The sequence below is a fragment of the Oncorhynchus gorbuscha genome, linkage group LG14, assembly GCF_021184085.1.
Source record: "Oncorhynchus gorbuscha isolate QuinsamMale2020 ecotype Even-year linkage group LG14, OgorEven_v1.0, whole genome shotgun sequence".
NCBI lineage: Eukaryota > Metazoa > Chordata > Actinopteri > Salmoniformes > Salmonidae > Oncorhynchus > Oncorhynchus gorbuscha.
In genome coordinates this window covers 70,514,444-70,538,463 of record NC_060186.1, presented here as the reverse complement: position 1 = coordinate 70,538,463, position 24,020 = coordinate 70,514,444, and the positions used below count along the sequence as shown (strand labels likewise).

At 43.2% G+C, this 24,020-nt stretch overlaps 3 protein-coding genes across 5 annotated transcripts; 2 read left to right on the top strand and 1 right to left on the bottom strand.

The window, feature by feature from the left end:
- Positions 1-2,686: 2,686 nt before the first annotated feature.
- On the top strand, positions 2,687-7,012 carry LOC123995366 (26S proteasome regulatory subunit 10B-like). The gene is made up of 14 exons (XM_046298919.1): positions 2,687-2,832; positions 3,279-3,358; positions 3,472-3,511; positions 3,631-3,683; positions 3,801-3,868; positions 4,033-4,147; positions 4,257-4,344; positions 4,637-4,698; positions 4,798-4,921; positions 5,149-5,210; positions 5,527-5,647; positions 6,162-6,242; positions 6,345-6,416; positions 6,531-7,012. Exons 1-14 carry the CDS (start codon positions 2,748-2,750, stop codon positions 6,647-6,649), a joined length of 1,170 nt encoding a protein of 389 aa, XP_046154875.1. The 5' UTR covers positions 2,687-2,747; the 3' UTR covers positions 6,650-7,012.
- A 94-nt stretch (positions 7,013-7,106) lies between these two features.
- Positions 7,107-11,122, bottom strand: LOC123995368 (cell growth regulator with RING finger domain protein 1-like). The gene is made up of 6 exons (XM_046298920.1): positions 10,906-11,122; positions 10,081-10,220; positions 8,898-9,078; positions 8,435-8,582; positions 8,103-8,210; positions 7,107-7,805 (listed from the first exon to the last, which is right to left on the bottom strand). The coding sequence occupies exons 1-6, from the start codon at positions 11,082-11,084 to the stop codon at positions 7,473-7,475; spliced, it is 1,089 nt and encodes a 362-aa protein (XP_046154876.1). The 5' UTR covers positions 11,085-11,122; the 3' UTR covers positions 7,107-7,472.
- LOC123995365 (phospholipase DDHD1-like) lies at positions 10,753-22,224 on the top strand. 3 transcript variants are annotated; one of them, XM_046298917.1, is made up of 13 exons: positions 10,753-12,285; positions 12,473-12,655; positions 13,382-13,510; positions 14,075-14,222; positions 14,852-14,961; positions 15,637-15,743; positions 15,871-16,130; positions 16,293-16,371; positions 16,480-16,629; positions 16,894-16,958; positions 17,147-17,328; positions 19,058-19,306; positions 21,992-22,224. In XM_046298917.1, the coding sequence occupies exons 1-13, from the start codon at positions 11,493-11,495 to the stop codon at positions 22,174-22,176; spliced, it is 2,640 nt and encodes an 879-aa protein (XP_046154873.1). In that variant the 5' UTR covers positions 10,753-11,492; the 3' UTR covers positions 22,177-22,224. The 3 variants fall into 3 exon arrangements, with proteins under 3 accessions (XP_046154873.1, XP_046154872.1, XP_046154874.1); XM_046298916.1 differs by having other exon boundaries at positions 12,473-12,676; XM_046298918.1 differs by having other exon boundaries at positions 12,473-12,676; positions 19,058-19,125; positions 21,992-22,193.
- Positions 22,225-24,020: the final 1,796 nt, after the last annotated feature.

Genomic DNA, 24,020 nt, shown 5'->3' with positions numbered 1-24,020 from the left:
ATCACTAGCCACTTTAACTATGCCACTTTGTTTACATACTCATCTCATATGTATATACTGTACTCGATACCATCTACTGTATCTTGCCTATGCTGCTCTGTACCATCACTCATTCATATATCCTTATGTACATATTCTTTATCCCCTTACACTGTGTATAAGACAGTAGTTTTGGAATTGTTAGTTAGATTACTTGTTGGTTATTACTGCATTGTCGGAACTAGAAGCACAAGCATTTCGCTACACTCGCATTAACATCTGCTAACCATGTGTATGTGACAAATAAAATTGGATTTGGTTGGTTTCAGAGCTGGTCACCTCAGCCACACTCAAGATACTAAACAATATCATAACCGCCATCGATAAGAGACATTACTGTGCAGCTGTATTCATCGACCTGGCTAAGGCTTTCGACTCTGTCAATCACAACATTCTTATTGGCAGACTCAAAAGCCTTGGTTTCTCAAATTATTGCCTCGCCTGGTTCACCAACTACTTCTCTGATAGAGTTCAGTGTGTCAAATCGGAGGGTCTGTTGTCCGGACCTCTGGCAGCCTCTATGGGAGTGCCACAGGATTCAATTCTCGGGCCGACTCTCTTCTCTGTATACATCAATGATGTCGCTCTTGTTGCTGGTGATTCTTTGATCCACCTCTACGCAGACGACACCATTCTGTATACCTCTGGCCCTTCTTTGGACACTGTGTTATCTAACCTCTAGATGAGTTTCAATGTCATACAACTCTCAATCCATGGCCTCCAACTGCTCTCAAAATGCTAGTAAAACTAAATGCATGCTCTTCAACCGATCGCTGCCCTCACCTGCCCTTCCATCCAGCATCACAACTCTGAACGGTTCTGACTTAGAATATGTGGACAACTACAAATACCAGACTCACATTAAACATCTCCAATCCAAAATTAAATCTAGAATCTGCTTCCTATTTCACAACAAAGCATCCTTCACTCATGCTGCCAAACATACCCTCGTAAAACTGACAATCCTACTGATCCTCGATTTCGGCGATGTCATTTACAAAATAGTCTCCAACACTCTACTCAACAAATTTTGTCACCACATGCCCATATACTACACACCACTGCGACCTGTATGCTGTTGTTGGCTGGCCCTCGCTTCATATTCGACGCCAAACCCACTGGCTCCAGGTCATCTACAAGTCTCTGCTAGGTAAAGCCCCGCCTTATCTCAGCTCACTGGTCACCATAGCAGCACCCACCCATAGCATGCGCTCCAGCAGGTATATCTCACCGGTCACTCCCAAAGCCAATTCTTCCTTTGGCCACCTTTCCTTCCAGTTCTCTGCTGCCAATGACTGGAACGTTCTGCAAAAATCACTAGCTGGAGACTCTTACCTCCCTCACTTGCACCAGCTGTCAGAGTAGCTCACAGATCACTGCACCTTTACATAGCCCATCTGTAAATAGCCCATCCAATCTACCTCATCCCCATACTGTATTTATTTATTCATCTTGCTCCTTTGCACCCCAGTATCTCTACTTGCACATTCATCTTCTGCACATTCTACCATTCCAGTGTCTAATTGCTATATTGTAATTACTTCACCATCATGGCCTATTTATTGCCTTTACCTCCCTCATCCTACCTCATTTGCACATGCTGTGAATAGACTTTTCTACTGTATTATTGATTGTATGTTTGTTTATTCCATGTGTAACTCTGTGTTGTTGTATGTGTCAATCTGCTTTACTTTATCTTTATCTTTATCCAGGTCGCAGTTGCAAATGAGAACTTGTTCTCAACTAACCTAGCTGGTTAAATAAATGTGAAATAAATAAATAAAAATAATAATGAATAGGACCCCTAAATAGAGAGGACATGAGCAGCTTTTAGTGTTCCTGAGTTTAAGGTGGCAGTGACAAAAAGAGCAACGGATCATTTATCTGTTTACACAATGGAGTTGTTGGCCATACTATTGGCTGCAGTGTGTGTGGAGGAGGTGAGGCCAGACAGGGTAGTCATCTGCTCTGACTTACGTGCTGCACTGATTCATTTGTACAGCTTACATTCATTTGTGTCACAGAGCAGACAGGATCTATTGTATGAGGTTTTGCAGTGCTTGTATAGGGTGAAACAGATGGGGATATTGGTGATGTTCCTCTGGGTACCAGCTCATGTGGGAGTAGAGGGGAATGAGAAAGTGGAAATTATTGCCAAGCAGACTCTTAAACGTCCTAATGTTGAGATGGAATTGTCCATCAGTAAAACAGAAGCCAAGGAATTAATAAGAACAGTGGTTAAAAATAAGTAACAAGAGTTGTGGAACAGGGAGAGTAAGGGAAGACAACTGTATAAGAGTTGTGGAACAGGGAGAGTAAGGGAAGACAACTGTATAAGAGTTGTGGAACAGGGAAAGTAAGGGAAGACAACTGTATAAGAGTTGTGGAACAGGGAGAGTAAGGGAAGACAACTGTATAATAGTTGTGGAACAGGGAGAGTAAGGGAAGACAACTGTATAAGATCCAGGAAAAGGTGTGGGCAGAGAGGTCCTCAGGCTGGGAGAGAAGGCCAGGAAAGTGTCATCACAAGGCTGAGACTGGGACACAGAAGGCCAGTCTCTGGTTCACACTCCAGTCCAGTTGGAGGCGGTAATGCACCATAAAGTTGGTTGCCAACCGCCATATAAAATCCACAGAAGTAGAAGAAGAAGAAGAAGTAGAAGAAGAAGAAGAAGTAGTTTACAATTCCCATAATTCATAGAGGCAAAATGGCTGACACCAGAGAAAAGGGACTTCAAGATTACAGAAAAAGATTACTTGAACATAAAGAGATTGATGGACGTTTAAAAGAGTGTAAGTGATATATTTGCTTGTCTTTGTCAATATTTCAGAGTAATACACATAAAAGGGGTTATCGAACTAAAATAACCAACATGACCAGTTAGCTAATCTGTTGTTGGCTAACTCGCATTGTCATGCAGTAGAGTCGGTCATAGAAATGAATGGTCTTGACAACCGGCTAACGCGTTAGCAAAATGCTAGCTACCAAAACAGCTGCAGTTAACCGTTTATTGAAGTTTATTCGCTGTGCTTAGCAAGCTATTTAACCAGCTATTTGCCAAGACCGCTAGAAAACAATAGTAGTTCAAATTTATCTTGAACATTAAAACAATAACAAAGGATCAGCTAATGTTAACTAACTAGTTAGCTAACAGAGCACAGCCCTACCTTCTAGCTAAAGTTAACTAGCTTGCTAACGTTACATAGCTTGGTTTCATACTTGTATCCTGTGTTTTCAGTGAGGGAACAGCTCAAGGAACAGACAAAACAATATGAAAAATCTGAAAATGACCTGAAGGCCTTACAAAGTGTTGGTCAGGTAAAATTGTGAATTCACACACCATGATTTATTGATCGGCAATAGTGTACTAAAATTGTCTCCGTATCATAAAGAACGGATTTTAACTGCAACTTCTTGTAATACTTATGCAGATTGTCGGTGAAGTGCTCAAACAGCTGACAGAGGAGAAATGTAAGTTGTACCATTGCAATCGTCCTACGATATATATATATATATATATACCTAGGTCATATACGTCTGACCTTTAGACATTACATATTATGTCATGTTCATCCTCTTCCTGTCTTCAGTCATTGTCAAGGCAACCAATGGCCCTCGCTATGTTGTTGGCTGCCGCAGACAAGTAAGTCTTGAGCCATGACGTACCCTTGTATCATCAGCATTTATTTACTTTCAGTGAGTGTCAGTATCACCTCTCCATGATTGTAATGGAGCTCATCTATCTGTCATTTTCACACAGCTGGATAAATCGCAGCTCAAACCAGGCACAAGAGTGGCCCTGGACATGACCACCCTCACCATTATGAGGTAGGCACTGTACATGCACGCATGCTCAAAACCACAACACACACACACACAGCGTGTGAGCAACTGTCAATTCAGTCTATTGAAACAAAATGTTCCAAGTAAAAAGTATGTCAGCCTTAAATGTTGCTGGTGATGGCAGTTAACATGTCCCTTCCCCACCTCAGATATCTGCCCAGAGAGGTGGACCCCTTGGTGTACAACATGTCCCATGAAGACCCAGGCAGCATCTCTTACTCAGAGATCGGGGGCTTGGCCGAGCAGATCCGTGAACTGAGAGAGGTACTTATACTACATCCTACAGTATACTTATGATATTCTTAGAAAATGGGGGTACGTGTTTTTCCTGAGCCAGTCAGGTTTTCTATATGACCTTCCCCCTGTGTTCCAGGTGATTGAGCTGCCCCTGACCAACCCTGAGCTATTCCTGAGGGTGGGGATTATCCCTCCAAAGGGCTGCCTGCTCTACGGACCTCCAGGTAAGTCACTATCTAGCAGGATTTCACTCTAGACCGAGGCTGAATCTCAAGTGTTTCCTTGATTTCTCATGTCTCTGATTCCTTCACCTACCTCTCAAAACACATTGGATGAGAAGATCTAAGGTCCCGTCCCGCCCCTCGCACCTTCTCCTCCAATGTGTTTTGAGAAGGAATAAAGGGTGCAGTGAATCACGGAAAGACTTTTGAGATTCACCCTGAATAATGTAAATAAGTTACGTCACTGAGGTCCTGAGGGTTTATTCATAGATTTTCTTTATGCACTTTTGATTAGGCACCGGAAAGACTCTTCTGGCCAGAGCGGTGGCCAGTCAGATGGACTGTAACTTCCTCAAGGTGACTTGTAGGCTACACTTTGTTTAACTCCACTGGCTTTTCTGACTCTCTTCACCATTCGTTGAAAAACTTGGCTGACACTGTGTCCCCCTGTGGCAGGTTGTGTCCAGCTCCATTGTGGATAAGTACATTGGAGAGAGCGCCAGGCTCATCAGGGAGATGTTCAACTATGCCAGGGACCACCAGCCCTGCATCATCTTTATGGATGAGATAGACGCCATCGGTGAGCATCCTGAGCTGTAGCCTGGCCCCTGATCAGTTTGCACTGTATAGCCAACTGCTATGGTCATTGTCAACCAGTTGGCTATACAGCACAAACAGTTCTGGGACCAGGCTAAGCATTCTGAACCCTGATGCCATATCTATTCCTTCTCCCTTTGCTCAGCATTGTGTGCAGTGTCTGGGAACTGGGAATGTGTTGTAAGTGAAATACTTGTTTTTCTCTCCAAGGTGGCCGAAGGTTCTCAGAGGGCACGTCAGCTGACAGAGAGATCCAGAGGACTCTGATGGAGGTAAATTGAGCGACCATAACACTTAGATATGTTACATAGAATTGATATTGTTCAACAAACGTTGCTTTCTATGACAATGATGGTTCAATAAAACATTTATTTGGGGAAAGACCTGGTTCTGTGGCTTGGTCCGTACACTATATATTGTGGGGATGTTGAAGATAAGACAACTCAATGATGTGTAGCTTGCAGTAAGCTTGACTGGCATTTCAATAAGCGAAGGGTATTACTGTAAGGTGTTTAACATTATTAGGATCCATGGCAGATAATCCTTGCTGAATTGGATTTTCACAGTCTTATCTCTGTGTGCACCCAGCTGCTGAACCAAATGGACGGCTTTGACACCCTGCACAGAGTCAAGATGATCATGGCCACCAACCGGCCTGACACCCTGGACCCCGCGCTGCTGCGTCCCGGCAGACTGGACCGAAAGATCCGTAGGTTCTTCCTCATCTCTCTGTCTGTTAATTACCCAGTGTGCTTCATACTTACTCATCATATTATAATATATGCCGTTAAGTAGACTAAGTCATGCTTCATACATTTTTCACATGGGTGCCGCCGGGACACGAACCCACAATCCTGACATAGCCTGGTTCTTCTCTAGGTTTCTTCCTAGGTTTTGGCCTTTCTAGGGAGTTTTTCCTAGCCACCGTGCTTCTACACCTGCATTGCTTGCTGTTTGGGGTTTTAGGCTGGGTTTCTATACAGCACTTTGAGATATCAGCTGATGTACGAAGGGCTATATATAAATAAAATAAATATATAAATAAATTTGATGATGATGATTGGCCATGCTGAACCAACTGAGCCATACAGTACCTTATCCCCTTTGGGACATAGGGTCACAATGATCTCCCTCCACTTCCTTCTTTTTACACCCAGGTAGGAACACATGTAAATCTCTGTGGTATGAATAGAGTGACATGGTTATTTCTACTGTTCCAACAGATGTTGAGCTGCCCAATGAACAGGCCCGTTTGGACATCCTGAAGATCCACTCCGGCCCCATCACCAAACACGGAGAGATAGGTGTGTTGATTTGAACACAGCTGGGACATACTAGGTTTAAGTCATGTTTTAGACTTCTGGTACGGTTTCCTTTGAACAAATGTTGGCTTTTTTTCTTCTCAGATTACGAAGCGATCGTGAAGCTTTCGGATGGCTTCAACGGAGCCGATTTGAGAAATGTCTGCACTGAAGCAGGTACCTGTCATGACTAACTCGTACATTATCAGTTTAGCTTGACAAAAACAGTGATTTTTCTTGAATCCAACCGCATTTTGATCTGCCTAAGTTGGGTCTCTTTCGGTCTACCAGGTATGTTTGCGATCCGTACCGATCACGAGTACGTCACTCAAGAGGATTTCATGAAGGCGGTTCGCAAGGTGGCCGATTCGAAGAAGCTTGAATCCAAGCTGGACTACAAGCCCATATAAATTCCTATATCTTTATTTCTATATGTGAACGTGGGGAGGTTTGCTGTTGGGGTGTTCTCACCAGTAAAACCATTTTTTTCTTGACATTTTTGTTTTGCCAAGTTGTATGATGCAGAAAAGTTTCTTGGGGGGAAAAGTGGATTCGGGATCTGTTAACCATTTCTATAAAGTTGCCAAGAAGTGACCTCAGAACAGCTACAGATATGGGACCAGCATACATTGTCTCTACCCTCTCGTAGTGTTACATTTCTGCCCAGTATTTAGGATTATATTAATGAGACAATAAATACTGTTGCCATTGAAGCGGCTGTATCTGTAAAAGCATACAAAAGGAGTATGCCATATTAAACTTTATCATACTGATCACTGTTATGCTGTTTTTTACCTCGATAAAGCTGTGATGTCGGGTTTGGCTTCTTTGCCAATTTCCCAAAAATGTCTGATCAATGCTCAGAAGAAGAGAAACAACTTAATGTATGGTATATTGATAATAATAAATAAAATACATCTATACATTACACATAAAAACAAATAGGTTTTCCATATCTACATACATTGTTTACAAATCGATCAAGGAATAGTTTACAACACAACTATCAACGTGATAAAATGTATATGCTCACAGCCCTACAACAGTTTGAAATGTCCAATAGATTACTTTGGCGTAAAACCATATCACATCCATTCTATGATAGACACTGATTCCCATGAAACGGTACTATTATATCTGTATTGGACCAGTACCTATAGTGATAATGCTCATGCACATCCTGGCCACCATACATACAGCTACTCTAATGACATTGACCTGCTACATCACAGTTCATTCTTCCTCCCCCATAGGGGAATTGTGGAACAGGGCAAACGACTCCAATACGAAAGCTCTGCATATGGGGCAGTGTTGGAAGTGATGGACACAGCCGTCACACACACAGGCGTGCCTGCAGGGTAGCAGAACACGGTTAACAGGTGCATTCTGACACACAACACAGTCTTTGGCTTTTCCCTCCTGTGACCACTCCTCTTCATCTTCCATTCCTGGTGTCTTCTCTTCCTTTCCATGCTCTCTTTCCTGTCGTTCTGGTGGTATCTCTGTGCTAGGGGCGGGGTCAGTCGCCCCTGACAACCCCATGCTCTCAGCTGACATAAAGAGTGACTGGAGGAGGAAACACAACAGTTACCATTGCATTTATGAGAATGTCAACTGCCAGCATCAGACTTGCTCTTAACAGCCAAAAATGTATTTCAATATCTACAATCGTATACCACTAAGAAGAAAGCAATATATTGGCCTGCATTCTAAGTGGAAAGCTAGTATGGATAATGGAACACAATGAAATATCAGAAGAAGGTAATGACAGGCTACTGTAATCTCACTGAGCCCTTGCCCACTTCATAGAAACATATATTCCTGTTTCAATGGGACTGGATGAATAAAGAAACAAAGCTATACCTTTAACTCATACATGTTCCCTTGTGCCGTGAGGAGGTATTGAAACAGGATCCGTGCCGACAGGCTGTATTTGTCATCTGGAATATGGACTATGGTGACACTGGCGGCCTGAACCAGAGAGAGGAGGACAACACCCACGCAGAGAAGGTACTGTTAAACTTTCTGAGCACACCTTCTACCGGGGTGTTTATTGTTTTCATTTATTTTCCTTCATTATGTTCCCCTAACCCTTCCACCCCTCTCCTAACTGGAGTCAACTAATGGACAACAACATTTAGGCTTCTACTTCCAGCTTGCCCATGTTCAAGTGTTACCATGACAGTCATACTCACAATGTTGTATGTGTCCCTGGCTTCAGGCTCAGCCAGTGTGAGGAGAGCCACCAGGGGATAACGTTCCCGTGGCAAATGACCAAAATCGGTGATCCTCAGTTCAGCTGGCATCTCGCTGTAGTGCTCCTCTCTGTTCTCTCCACTGATACTGAGGCTTTGGTTAAGGGGTGAAATACATGATGAAACTGAACTGAAAGACATGAATTTGCCTTGCATGTATTCCATCCATCCTCAATCTTAGTGTAACATCTAAATATCACAATGATTAAATATCATGATATATCATAATACATCAATGAAACTTGGGATATATCATAAAGGATAAACATAACATGAGAAATTAATATCTTCTAGAACCTGAATATAAAATCGGACCATCACATGTACAAAACGTACTAATAATACTAAACTAGGGAAGCAACAATGACACAGATGATCAGATTATAGCCCCTGTGAAGGATACTGGAAACTTTGGCAGTGGTGGTACTGGAAGTGCAGGGCTTCCTGGAACTGTTGTGGTGTGCTGAGCCTACTGAGGCCATATTGGTGGGTCTGTAGCGCCCCCTGGAGGGCATGGACACCACAACCCCAGTAACAGCTCAACACACAGGGCTCCAGGCAGCATGGACGCAGGGACACACCCTCTGAAAGGAGGAAAATAATGAATGATTCATTGTTGATTGAATGATTAAGGCCCGATGGGGTGTGGTATATGGCCAATATACCACGGCTAAGGGATGTTCTTAAGACTGACGCAACACGGAGTGTCTGGATACAGCCCTTAGCCATGGTATATTGGTCATATACCACAATTAGGTGGTTCGAGCCCTGAATGCTGATTGGCTGACAGCCGTGGTATATCAGACCGTATACCAAAGTATTACAAAACATTTATTTTTTATTCTCTAATTGCCTTGGTAACCAGTTTATAATAGCAATAAGGCACCCCAGGGTTTTGTGATATATGGTCAATATCCCAAGGCTAAGGGCTGTTCTTACGCACTTTGCAACGCTGTTCTTGGGCCATATACCACACACCCCCACATCTTATTGCTTTAATATAAACTGGGTGGTTAGATCTCTGAATGCTGATGGCTGAAAGCCGTGGTATATCACACCGTATACCATGGGTATAACAAAACATTTATTTTTACTGCTCTAATTATGTTGGTAACCAGTTTATAATAGCAGTAAGGCTCCTCAGGGGTTTGTGATATATGGCCAATGTACCATGGCTAAGGGCTGTGTCCTAGCACTCCCCGTTGCGTTGTGCCTAAGAACAGCCCTTAGCCGTGGTATATTGACCATATATCACAAAACCCTGAGGTGCCTTATTGCTATTATAAACTTGTTACAACCAGAAATAGTACAGTACACAAGTATTTTTGTTTCATCCAATCAGCATCCAGGACCCAAACTACCCAGTTTAAAATATGCAGTAAAATCTACATTTATATATAATTGATGGTGGCACACCTATAACATAGTATGGGGCATGGACCTAATATAACAATATACTATATGGGTCCGATTCCCCCGAATGTACATTGAAATAGCTTTTTGGACCTGGAGGGTTAATCTGGGTCCAGGAATCTGGCCCGATGTGTTGTGTGTTGCATTATAACTGTCCTTGTATGCTCTCTTACCAGTCACAGAGGCCACCCCAGAGGTCCCCATCTCCAGGGCAAAGGGGTTGGTCACCTGAACCATCCTCTTCTCTGGGACAGGCAAGACTGACTCAGTCTCATCAGAGCTACGAAGAATCACTGGGACATCGAAACCAAACCTATGGGGGGACGAGGTGGAACAGCACAGAAGATTTGAATGGAGATATTCCATTATGTTGTGTGTATAAGAGATCAGACGAGATTTTCGAAGTAGCCTACATAACAACTTGACAAATTGATATTGCACGCACACCATTTTTTTTAAATAAAAGTTTATATCATCTCATTTCTGGGGATGATATATAATAATTAAAAAACGCTCTCTAATAGCCAACCTCGTGAAAAGTATGACAATTTGTGTAGAACATTATAAATTAATTTTAAAATTCTGCCAACCACTTTAATGTTATAATAAATAAAGTAGACAACAGTGCAGAAAAGTGAACATTACAGTTCACTTCAGAGGCAATGTCACCGTGTTCCAGTTTCCGGAGTCCCATGTTTATCCAACGCCACAATGTTTCATTTTCTCGCTTGCCGAACATTGCGTCACTGTATTTTTGTCACGTGAGATGTCAATGTAGCAATAATGGTGTGCTGTCAAACGATCAACGCCTTTTGCCATCTTTATTACAGCGAAAGAGGAGGAATTTGACTTTACTGAACAGAATATAAACATGACTGACTTCTACATGTCGGCACAGATACGACAGATAGCTAGCAACGTTATATGTAGGCTAAAATAAGCCCTTCATTTAATAACCATATCCTAATGTTGTTGTCAAGGCAATTTGATAAACCTACCAGCCGAGGACCATGGCGGCGGTAACAACGAAACATAAGGATATGACACTAATGTAAAATAAAGGAGAATATTCATACAACATAACTAGAAACACGGCTGCCATTTTTAATCTGGCTAACGATAAATAAACCGATTTATGATCAAACCCGTGGATAAAAAATACATTCGTATCCTCCATAGCAGGCACTTCCGTCACTACGGTGTCCTGTGCACATAACCTCATGCGCATTTTTTCGCGCATTTGGGAGGAGCGCTTAGCCGAACATCTGTAGTAAGGAAACCGCAGATAGGAGGGCGAATACAATAGGTGAACAGATAGCCTCCCCAGAGTCCCTGCCAGTAGATCTATCTTTCAATCATTTCAAAAAAGTCTCAATTTCGGTAGCCCAGTTCTGGGAGAGTGGATGAACCGGTGCACAGATGGTGGCATTTGTGGTAATAAGCAAGGAGAAGGTTTTGAAACCGTTAGTCCTGGACCTATCTATGACAAACCATTAGGTAAGCAAAAGGCACAGAAATAAGGTTGAGGACTTAGGCTAGACTATATTGTTTATTTGGACAATAGGCTGTTGTTTTTTGTCAAGTCATGAGCAATTTTAAGGACATAAAGTCGACCTCCTGTCAACTGAGCTCGGATAATAATTCAGTGAGCAGCAATGACTGGGATATGGCCAATGATGTGTTTGTGACCTGCTACGAGGACCCGATGGGAGAGAATATACACGGGGAGATGGACTCGGTCCAGTCCGGCTTGGAAATACACCTGCCTCCGCTGCTGCTAGGCGATCACCGTTTATCTCAGGACAGCATGCTATTGGGCCTAGTGGAGGAAGCTTACTCGGGCTATCATCCTCTCCCCGACTCGGGGACAGACTATTTGGATATCACAAACGACCTGAACTACACCGAAAGTGATGGGAATGTGACTACAAAGAAACGTAACCGCTCCACCAGTTCCAGGCACCGCGGGGAGGTCGTCACCGAGCTGGGACCAGAGGAAGTGCGATGGTTCTACAAAGAGGACAAGAGAACATGGAAGCCATTTGTTGGACACGACTCTTTGAAAATTGAAGTAATTTACCGCAAATTATGTGAACTAAATCCCTGCAAGGTCAAATGTCGGAGTCCCACCACCGAACAAGAGGAAGCCAGTGATTCGGCCACGGGTTCCGAACCCCAACTGGAAGATGTGGCACACGGGGGAGCTGTTCAAGCAGAGACGGCGACAGGGGACGCAGAGGTTGGAGGGGACAGAGAATGGGAGAAAGATGAACTCGACCTGGATTCCATAAGTGTAAACGTTGAGGCTGTTTGCGTCAGAGGTGGTCTCTATGAAGTGGACGTCAAAGACAAAGAATGTTACCCCGTCTACTGGAACCGTGAGTAGCCTATTCTTATCACTGTAGACGATTCTTCTCTCCCTCACTGTTTGTCATGTTAATCCTGATTATATCACAAGGCTGCCAGTCCCAAACAGAGCACAGATTGAGCAACTGATACGGCCCATTCAATAGAGTTGCTTCGACATCACCATAACCACAGTGTAATCCCTCTGTATGTCCACAGAGCAGGACAGTATTGCCGTGATGAGGGGTCAGTGGTTCGTCGACGGCACGTGGCTTCCCCTTGAGGAAGACGAGAGTGACCTCATCGAGCTGGAGCACCTTGCCCGTTTCAGGGGGCACCAGACGAGGGAGACCTACGATGCCACCATTGAAGTGGTGACCACCACAGTGGACAACAAGGATGGTAAAGTGGATGGACTCAATGGCAAGTGGGACATGGGCATGCCGCCGTGTGGGGCGTCGGTTGTGACCGTGTCGATGAAGGGTGTATGTGAAGGATATGAATGAACACACACCCCACTGGTTCTGTACCCAAAAACAAACACTTTGAATAAAGAAAGAAGAAAACATAGCTAGAACATTGCACATGGCTACGCAAAATATATTCTTCTCCCAAGTGCTTTCATTGTCCCTGTACCTAACGACAGACAACACTGGCTACTGTTCAGCATTACAGTAAGTGAGTCACTGTACTGTGTGTAGGCTGTCTTTCTGTACTGTCTAACCATTTAGGCCAGCGTCACAAAGAAAGCTCTGGTCAGCTGACCTCGTTTTAGCCGAGCTCCGTCGAAACCAGGTGGACATTCAGAGGTTCACCTGAACGTGAATATAAAACTGTCATAGTAAAAATGGAAGGAAAAATAGCAGATTGACGACATACATGACAGCTGTGTCATGTTCATTAGGATACGCCTTAGGAACATTTTTTAAAGCAGAAAAGAAAATTAAGCAATTCTTATTGGACAAGTTCATATCTGTTTGGGACCATTTTCTTCCATTTAGTAACTACTGAACACGACTACTGTTTAAGTGCGTGCAAGTGGGACTTTTCCAAACGTCACTGGAGATTCACATGAACGGAATGAAGTCGATAGGTCTGTGTTAATTACTGCTCCTCGTCTTCCTCCAGCAATCCACAGTTTGAAACTGAGCCGAAGCCATGTGGACTGGCACAGTGTGGACGAGGTGTATCTCTACAGTGATGCCACCACCTCCAAGATCGCACGCACTGTCACCCAGAGACTGGGCTTCTCCAAAGGTTTGTTTCCCCACTGACATGAATTAGGAATCCTCTGTGTTTCACTGCCTACAATATGGTGTGTAACACCTTACTTAAAAGCTGCAGGTACGATGCATCCTATTATGGTTATAATGTATTGTAAGACTTTTCATAAGCACGTATGAACCCCTTGTAAGGTCTCATCATCTCATAACGATCCTGACTAAGAACTAGCAGTCTTTTGTGGGATTTGCTGAAATACTTTGTTTTGGTACTCTACATAACTGTACAGTTACAGTAGGCTAATCAAGTTCAAGTTTTTATTTATACTAATTATGGCGTTCAATACAAAGTGACATCCATCCGCAACAACAACAACAACATATGAAATAGATAGGATGACAGCAACAGAAAATGTAAAAACATCCAGCAATTTATTGAGTGACTCATTATTGAGCAGAGAATGGGTGATCTTTTGTACCATTCAGTTGGCAACTCTGGTATAATGTTGTCAGTTAGTTTTCTCCTGTGGGTCTTCCTGCCCTTCCCTGTTTACCCTGTACTCTTGTATATGGTAAAAGAGCTGGTTTAATTCCTCCTCAGCTGGCAGTAGTGGGACGCGTCTCCATCGTGGCTATGTGGAGGAGGCAGCACCTGAGGACACCCCGCCCGAAACAACACACATCGTCTTTGTGGTGCACGGGATTGGCCAGAAGATGGACCAGGGCCGCATCATCAGGAACACAAGCATGTGAGTTACAGGAACAAGGAACTCAGTGACGATGTGGTATAAAACTCTCTCAGACCCTGTCAATGGGTTTTATACAATAATAATAATAATAATAATATATGCCATTTATAGGTTTATAATATAGTCATATTATGGGGAAAGTGAGCAGAGTATGAGAAAGTATACCAAACATTGGAGGATTAAATCTAAGGTTCTCACGGAACCATTGTTCATGAGCAATTATTATCACCTACAGCACCAGTCAAAAGTTTGGACACACCTACTCATTCAAGGCTTTTCTTTATTTCGACTATTTTCTACATTGTAGAATAATAGTGAAGACATCAAAACTATGAAATAACACATATGGAATCATGTAGTAACCAAAAAAGTGTTCAACAAATCAAAATACATTTTAGACTTCTTCAAAGTAGCCATCCTTTTCCTTGATGACAGCTTTGCACACTTTTTGCATTCTGTCAACCTGCTTCATGTGGTAGTCACAAACTGTATGTTTTTCATTTTGATGCATTAATAATGCATGTATAATGCTTCACAAAGTGGGTATTCATAGGAAATATTACCAAATATTCTTGGTGATGTATTTTTTCTTAATGTGGATCTGTGTCTGTGTCATTACTCGTCTATAGGATGAGGGAGGCTGCTAGAAAGATGGAGGAGAAGCATTTCTCCGATCGTTCCACAGGACACGTGGAATTCCTTCCTGTGGAGTGGAGGTCCAAACTGTGCCTGGATGGAGGTATGTGTGGCCATACCCACTTTGTGACCTATTGAACTCCTAAGTGGTGCAAACGTTGTCTGTGGTAGCATAGATTGAACACCTAAGTGGTGGAAACGCTGTCTGTGGTAGCATAGATTGAACACCTAAGTGGTGGAAACGCTGTGGTAGCATAGATTGAACACCTAAGTGGTGGAAACGCTGTCTGTGGTAGCATAGATTGAACACCTAAGTGGTGGAAATGCTGTCTGTGGTAGCATAGATTGCAGGGTGTGGTGTCTGTTTTTATCATGTGAGTAACATTGTATGTGCTTGTGTAATATTTTTCCACATCTACTTTAGACCTCACTTTCAATTTGTTCTAAGAGGTAAATGCATTAACAGCTGTTGTTGTGTAATGAAGACAAACAACTTAACCTGTGAACCCACTGGTCTGTTTGTGCTTTAGCCGTATGACAACAATAAAACAGTTGTTTACTGTACATGCTGTATTGAACTGGGCTTTTCACCAGACGGGTTGAAATGTGTTCTTTGTTGATGACTTTGTGTGTGTGTGTGTGTGTGTGTGTGTGTGTGTGTGTGTGTGTGTGTGTGTGTGTGTGTGTGTGTGTGTGTGTGTGTGTGTGTGTGTGTGTGTGTGTGTGTGTGTGTGTGTGTGTGTGTGTGTGTGTGTGTGTGTGTGTGAGATGGTTGTAGACACGGTGGACTCCATCACTCCAGACAAGGTTCGTGGACTCAGGGATATGCTCAACAGCAGTGCCATGGACATCATGTACTACACCAGCCCTCTGTACAGAGACGAGGTGAGATCCTCACACACACATATACACACAAACACACACTTATCATGTGTTGCATTGAACAGTCCCTCACAGAAAGCACTCTTAGCCACACACAAAATCTAATTGGTCCCACTGTTTGTCTCTGTAGATCACTAAGGGTTTAACTCAGGAGCTGAATCGTCTCTACAGCCTCTTCTGCATGCGGAACCCTGAGTTTGGGGAGAGTGGCAAGGTGTCCATCGTGTCCCACTCCCTGGGTTGTGTCATAACCTTCGACATCATGACAGGCTGGGATCCGGTACGCTTCCGTCATGAAGAACTATGGGCCGACCCCGAGGAGATGCAAGAGAGCTGGCCAAGCTGTCAGGGACGTCAACTACAAGAGGAGATGAGACTCACACGACTCAGGTCGGTAGACACTCACTAGCCAGGGTCATATTCATGAGGCACCAAACGGATGAACACGACACCGTGGTCACCCAGTCGCCCACTGTAATTTGTCCCCAGTGTTAAATGTTTACGTTAATTTATAGCTGTGTGATAATGTTGTGTTGCATTCATGTCTAAAAGGTTACGAGATTTGGAAAATCAGTTTGCTGGGTTGCAATCCCCGTCATCTGAAGGCTCTTCTTCAGCCTTGAAATTTAAGGTGACATTCTTTATTCCATTCCTTCTCATTGTCGTGACAGACCTACTGAGCTGGGAATGAACCCTTTGTCATCCTCTGATGTTCTCTGCGCCGTTTATTTGCTTCTAGGTGGAGAACTTTTTCTGCATGGGTTCTCCCCTTGCCGTGTTCTTGGCGTTACGAGGAATCCGACCGGGGAACAACGTGACTCAGGATCACATCTTACCCAAAACCATCTGCCAACGTCTCTTCAACGTCTTTCATCCTACCGACCCTGTGGTGAGCCAACCAACTGAACCAGACAGTACAGTCAGTCAGTCATGCAGTCAGTCACTGATGGTGTACTGTAGTATACTGTACCTATAAAGGATTGGAAAGGGGAAGGGGAAGAGCTTTGGTAGAGGCTCAGCTGCCATTTCCGCTTCCAGATTCACATCAAGCGGCTAGCTAGCTAGCGCAGCAAGATTTGGTTCTGGGTTCCAGTATCGAGATTGCTGATGGCATGATGGATGTGCTTAATGATGCCCGTGGCTGTATTTTCAGGCTTACCGATTGGAGCCGCTGATCTTAAAGAACTACAGTAACATTTCACCTGTCCAAATACACTGGTGAGTAGTGGATTTAATATGTTATTTTGAATATACTAGTTCACAGTCAGCACACACACACACACACAAACACAGATTGGGAACAGCAAATTATCGGCGGCAGAGCAGCACCCCTGGAGCAGTGTTGTATGAATCAGGAATTTCCATGTTTGTGAATGACATGTATATATTGTGACCGGGCTGTACAGGTATAACACATGTAGTCCGACACCGTACGACCAGATCCGTCCCACGCTGCTCAACCCTGCACTGAAGGAGAGAGCATCCATCTCGGACACGGAGAGCCTCCCCAGCCCCTGTACCTCCCCCCCTCAGACCCGAAGACACTACGGAGAGTCCATCACAAATCTGGGGAAAGCCAGCATTATGGGTGAGAGAGGGGGCCGGAGAGAGAGGGGGGAGGAAGGGAGAGACATAGGGACTTTCTGTGACAGGTTCTTTATTTTTATCTCCTTGCTATTTAGACTTTACTGTTTGTTTATCTCGTTGTTGTTTTTTTTATTTTGGACTCCTGAAATCGCCTTCTTTGTTAGGTGATAGTGGAGAGAGTGGGCTGTTAGGTGATAGTGGAGAGAGTGGGCTGTTAGGTGATAGTGGAGAGAATGGGCTGTTAGGTGATAGTGGAGAGAGTGGGCTGTTAGGTGATAGTGGAGAGAGTGGGCTGTTAGGTGATAGTGGAGAGAGTGGGCTGTTAGGTGATAGTGGAGAGAGTGGGCTGTTAGGTCGTAGTGGAGAGAGTGGGCTGTTAGGTCGTAGTGGAGAGAGTGGGCTGTTTGGGTTCAGTCAAGGACAGACCCACCCACATACACAAAAGTATGTGAACACACTTTCAAATGAATGGATTTGACTATTTCAGCCACACCCGTTGCTGACAGGTGTATTATATTGAGCACACATCCATGCAATCTCCATAGACAAACATCGGCAGTAAAATGGCCTTACTGAAGAGCTCAGTGACTTTCAACGTGTCACTGTCATAGGATGCCACCTTTCCAACAAGTCAGTTCGTCAAATTTCTGCCCTGCTAGAGCTGCCCCAGTCAACTGTAAATGCTGGCATTGTGAAGTGGAAATGTCTAGGAGCAACAAAGGCTCCGCCTCGGAGTGTAGTGTGTTGAAGAGCGTAGTGCGTAAAAATTGTCTGTCCTCGGGTGCAAAGCCTGCCACCATTGAACTCTGGAGCAGTGGAAACCCGTTCTCTGGAGTGATGAATCACGCTTTACCATCTGGAAGTCCGACGGACTAATCTAGGTTTGGCGGATGCCAGACCATTTCTGTGCTTCCAACTTTGTGGCAACATTTTGGGAAAGGCCTTTTCCTTTTCAGCATGACAAAGCCCCTGTGCACAAAGCAAGGTCCTTACAGAAATGGTTTGTCGATCGGTGTGGAACAACTTGACTGGCCTGCACAGAGCCCTCAACCCCATTGAACACCTTTGGGATGAATTGGAATGCCGACTGCAAACCAGGCCTATTCGCCCAACATCAGTGCCCGACCTCACTAATGCTCTTGTGGCTGAATGGAAGCAAGTTCCTACAAAAATGTTCCAACATCTAGTGAAAATCCTCCCTAGAAGAGTCTAGGCTTTTATAGCAGTCAAGGGCGGGACCGACTCCATATTAATGCCCAGGAGTTCAGAATGAGATGTTCGATGAGCAGGTGTCCACATACTTTTGTATATATGTCATTTTGTGGAAAGATGTCATTTGATCTTGCTGAAACAGAAGTAGCTTTGCATAGCTGAGTCACTGTCCAGAAAACACAGCCTCAACAAATCAAGGGAGAGCAATTAAGTCTTATCACAGGGATTGACACTAGAGGACCTCTGATTCCTTATATTTCCTTTATTCAGGATTAGATCATATTTTTTTAAAGAACACTTTGCAGTGTAGGACCAAATCGAAGGTAATTATTTGTAAATGCGTGGGTGTGCTATGTACAATTTAAATGTTATTGTGTTTTCCTGCCTATATCTGTGAAGACACATTAGTTGATTGATATGTGTTGTGCTGTGCTGCTCAATGTGATTGTGTGTTTGTGTGTTTGTATGTGTGTGTGTGTGTCTGTCTTTGAGTTTCGCTGTGTTCTCCATGTCGGCAGGTGCGGCCAGTCTCGGGAAAGGCATTGGCGGGATCTTCTTCTCCCGCTTCTCACGCTCAAGTGGTCAGGTGGGCAACGTGGAGGAGGAGCCTTCCGATTCAGAGGGCGGGGTCTTGGAGGTGGATAATGCCATATCAGGAGAGGAGGGTGTGGCTACAGAGTTAGAGAAGTTACCTGTAGTAGAGGAGACAAGGGAAATAGAGTCCTCCATATCTCGGTCCACCTCAGCTATCCTGGACAACACCACATGTACGTATCAGGGATGGAAATCAAGCTAGCCCGTGGCTAGTACTTTTCAGACCAGGCTAGTAGAAAATGTGTCCAACCACCCCAACGGTTAGTGAAATGTTGTCTTTTCAATTATCGCATGGCACAGATTTTGGACCTGGGCTGGTAAAAATTGCAGTCTATTAGCCTGGCTGGTCAGTGCCCAAAGTCCTTAAAGACATACTTTGACAAATACTAAGTATTTTTTAAACGTCCTGATTCGGGCTGGATGTGTCAATGTGTAATTCATACTGTACATGCGTCATCTATGAGCAGAATTACTGTCTTACCTCAATTAGCCCCAAAGTGCTTTAACAGTAACCTGGCAATACAACCAAGAAGCCAGAGCACAGTGGCCCGGAAAACCTTCTTGGAATGAAGACATCTCGAAACTCTGCCCTGTAACATAATCAAACCTGTATCATAATGAGGAAATGTAGAAACTCTGCCCTGTAACATAACCAAACCTGTATCATAATGAGGAAATGTAGAAACTCTGCCCTGTAACATAACCAAACCTGTATCATAATGAGGAAATGTAGAAACTCTGCCCTGTAACATAACCAAACCTGTATCATAATGAGGAAATGTAGAAACTCTGCCCTGTAACATAACCAAACCTGTATCATAATGAGGAAATGTAGAAACTCTGCCCTGTAACATAACCAAACCTGTATCATAATGAGGAAATGTAGAAACTCTGCCCTGTAACATAACCAAACCTGTATCATAATGAGGAAATGTAGAAACTCTGCCCTGTAACATAACCAAACCTGTATCATAATGAGGAAATGTAGAAACTCTGCCCTGTAACATAACCAAACCTGTATCATAATGAGGAAATGTAGAAACTCTGCCCTGTAACATAACCAAACCTGTATCATAATGAGGAAATGTAGAAACTCTGCCCTGTAACATAACCAAACCTGTATCATAATGAGGAAATGTAGAAACTCTGCCCTGTAACATAACCAAACCTGTATCATAATGAGGAAATGTAGAAACTCTGCCCTGTAACATAACCAAACCTGTATCATAATGAGGAAATGTAGAAACTCTGCCCTGTAACATAACCAAACCTGTATCATAATGAGGAAATGTAGAAACTCTGCCCTGTAACATAACCAAACCTGTATCATAATGAGGAAATGTAGAAACTCTGCCCTGTAACATAACCAAACCTGTATCATAATGAGGAAATGTAGAAACTCTGCCCTGTAACATAACCAAACCTGTATCATAATGAGGAAATGTAGAAACTCTGCCCTGTAACATAACCAAACCTGTATCATAATGAGGAAATGTAGAAACTCTGCCCTGTAACATAACCAAACCTGTATCATAATGAGGAAATGTAGAAACTCTGCCCTGTAACATAACCAAACCTGTATGATAATGAGGAAATGTAGAAACTCTGCCCTGTAACATAACCAAACCTGTATCATAATGAGGAAATGTAGAAACTCTGCCCTGTAACATAACCAAACCTGTATCATAATGAGGAAATGTAGAAACTCTGCCCTGTAACATAACCAAACCTGTATCATAATGAGGAAATGTAGAAACTCTGCCCTGTAACATAACCAAACCTGTATCATAATGAGGAAATGTAGAAACTCTGCCCTGTAACATAACCAAACCTGTATCATAATGAGGAAATGTAGAAACTCTGCCCTGTAACATAACCAAACCTGTATGATAATGAGGAAATGTAGAAACTCTGCCCTGTAACATAACCAAACCTGTATCATAATGAGGAAATGTAGAAACTCTGCCCTGTAACATAACCAAACCTGTATCATAATGAGGAAATGTAGAAACTCTGCCCTGTAACATAACCAAACCTGTATCATAATGAGGAAATGTAGAAACTCTGCCCTGTAACATAACCAAACCTGTATCATAATGAGGAAATGTAGAAACTCTGCCCTGTAACATAACCAAACCTGTATCATAATGAGGAAATGTAGAAACTCTGCCCTGTAACATAACCAAACCTGTATCATAATGAGGAAATGTAGAAACTCTGCCCTGTAACATAACCAAACCTGTATCATAATGAGGAAATGTAGAAACTCTGCCCTGTAACATAACCAAACCTGTATCATAATGAAGACATCTAGAAACTCTGCCCTGTAACATAACCAAACCTGTATCATAATGAGGAAATGTAGAAACTCTGCCCTGTAACATAACCAAACCTGTATCATAATGAGGAAATGTAGAAACTCTGCCCTGTAACATAACCGAACCTGTATCATAATGAGGAAATGTAGAAACTCTGCCCTGTAACATAACCAAACCTGTATCATAATGAAGAAATGTAGAAACTCTGCCCTGTAACATAACCAAACCTGTATCATAATGAGGAAATGTAGAAACTCTGCCCTGTAACATAACCAAACCTGTATCATAATGAGGAAATGTAGAAACTCTGCCCTGTAACATAACCAAAAGTACAAACAAACTCAAGCTAAATCAAGTATTAGTATATAAAGTGTTTGAAAAACCCAGGTATGCTCCATCATATTGTTATGGGAAACCAGCAGTGAACTTTACTATGAACTATGTCCTTTTCCTATTCTCTTTTCTAATTCTGTTTGGTTACAGTATCTATGGCTAGTATTACAAGTGTTTGTTTTAACTCTGTCTTTCTTTGTGTTACAGTGGAGTTGGAGAGGCGCATTGACTTTGAGCTGCGAGAAGGCATGGTGGAGAGCCGCTATTGGTCGGCTGTGACCTCGCACACGGCCTATTGGTGTTCACACGACGTGGCACTGTTTCTTCTCACCTTCATGTATAGACAGGGGTATCCCACTCAGCTCTCTGAGGATAACCCAGAGTTATCCTAACCCACAGCCAAAACACACACACACACACACACACACGCACAGAAAGACACACACGCACGCACAGAAATACACACACAGAGACACACACAGAGTCACACACACACACAGAGAGAGACACACACACACACACACACACACACACAGAAAGACACACACAGAGACACACACACACATAGAGAGACACACACACACATAGAGAGACACACACACACACACACATACACAGAAAGACACACACAGACACACACACACACACACACACACACACACACACACACACACACACACACACACACACACAGATACACACACACACACAGAGGGAGACACACACCCTATTTTTCCCTTTCCCCCAACAGATATAATAGTATCCCAGTGTACACACAAAGATTTGCGACCAGACCGATTAGACATAACTGTGTATCAGAGACCACTTCACAGCCTGTGGCCAGCCTGTGGTCATCCCGTCAAAGACTGTACCCTTTACCCTATGGTCCTAATAGTGACTGTTCCTCATATACCCACCCTGTGGGTTTATTGAAGACTTTACCCCCCAGACACACACCAAACTCAACGAAGACTGTTCCTCTTTCCTGTGACTAAATGATGCCTCTAGGACCAAGCATCTGTCAGTGTTCATTATCTTGGACCTGGCATTGACTGTGTTGGTGTCGGACACAGCTTTGAGTGGGTGTGTGTGACTCCTGAAACTGTAGCCATGCCTCTAGCCCAACCTCTCCTCTCACAACTCCCAGCATCAACACTCATTTAGATGTTTAGCCTGTTGAGTGTTACATCCAAATCCATCCCTCAGAACATTGAAACCCATTTGGTTTCATCATTTGATTTCAACCCGTTAGGTGGACTAAAGTGGATTGTTGCAGAAGGTTTGAAGTAGCCTGGTTAAACATAGTTTTTCCGTTCAGTCTGGTTTGACCAGGCTAGGGTTAATGCTGCTTGGATGAGGTCATTGGACCTGAGCATGTGGTAGAGTAAATAGAATGTAGCTCTATAGACTACCTGTACTGCTATGATGATGATATGTTGAGGTACCATGTTTACACTAACTAACTAACTGAACATTTCTATAAGGGATGATGGAAAGATGCTAATGTTGAGTAGACAACTTGAGCAAAGTTGCCAAATACAGTTATTTGCTTATGTCTCATAACCTAATGGCAGGTTCGGTCTCTTGGCTGATCCATCCATCAGAAGACCACAGAATTGTTTTAGTTCTGCTGCGAATTGTCTTGATCCAACAGAGCACTACTATATCCGTTTGTATTACTAACGCTGACATGTTGCACATAACGCAGTAACTTTCTAGTCAGGCAACAAACAGACAGCATATCAGTAAAACAAGAGGAAAACAGGCATGAAGGACCCATGCAACATGTTTTATTTACATCCAAGTAACTAAAGAGAGTTGCATTGGAGAGGACAGGATAATAAACTGTACTAATACAATATACTTTATTAGAATCAATAATGATGTGGGTAAAAATGAAAACATAGCATGCAGTATGTACATAGACAGGGAGAAATATGCTTTGCTTGGGCTACTACAGTCCCTGGTTTGAATCCAGGCTGAATCACATCCGGCCGTGATTGGGAGTCCCATAGGGTGCCGCACAATCGGCCCAGTGTTGTCCAAGTTTGGCCGTCATTGTAAATAAGAATTTGTTCTTAATTAACTGACGTGCCTAGTTAAATAAAGGTTAAAAAAAAATTGCTGTTAGTGAGGGATTACAGCATGCAGGCTCATTTGTTAAAAGCTTTTAGCAAAGTAGTTACACTAACATCGAATGACATCACTTACATCAGATCTCTGCCAGAATAAAGCT

What these genes read in the sequence shown, in the direction of transcription:
- LOC123995366 (XM_046298919.1), top strand. Translation starts at nt 2,748, where the DNA reads ATGGCTGACACCAGAGAAAAGGGACTTCAAGATTACAGAAAAAGATTA. An exon ending in TGATGGACGTTTAAAAGAGT is followed by an intron (nt 2,833 to 3,278) that starts GTAAGTGATATA and finishes CTGTGTTTTCAG; the next exon opens with TGAGGGAACAGCTCAAGGAA. An exon ending in AGATCCGTGAACTGAGAGAG is followed by an intron (nt 4,148 to 4,256) that starts GTACTTATACTA and finishes CCTGTGTTCCAG; the next exon opens with GTGATTGAGCTGCCCCTGAC.
- LOC123995368 (XM_046298920.1), bottom strand. Translation starts at nt 11,084, where the DNA reads ATGGAGGATACGAATGTATTTTTTATCCACGGGTTTGATCATAAATCG. An exon ending in GCCGCCATGGTCCTCGGCTG is followed by an intron (nt 10,221 to 10,905) that starts GTAGGTTTATCA and finishes GTCCCCCCATAG; the next exon opens with GTTTGGTTTCGATGTCCCAG. An exon ending in GGAACATGTATGAGTTAAAG is followed by an intron (nt 7,806 to 8,102) that starts GTATAGCTTTGT and finishes TTCCTCCTCCAG; the next exon opens with TCACTCTTTATGTCAGCTGA.
- LOC123995365 (XM_046298916.1), top strand. Translation starts at nt 11,493, where the DNA reads ATGAGCAATTTTAAGGACATAAAGTCGACCTCCTGTCAACTGAGCTCG. An exon ending in GAGACTGGGCTTCTCCAAAG is followed by an intron (nt 13,511 to 14,074) that starts GTTTGTTTCCCC and finishes ATTCCTCCTCAG; the next exon opens with CTGGCAGTAGTGGGACGCGT. An exon ending in CAAACTGTGCCTGGATGGAG is followed by an intron (nt 14,962 to 15,636) that starts GTATGTGTGGCC and finishes AGATGGTTGTAG; the next exon opens with ACACGGTGGACTCCATCACT.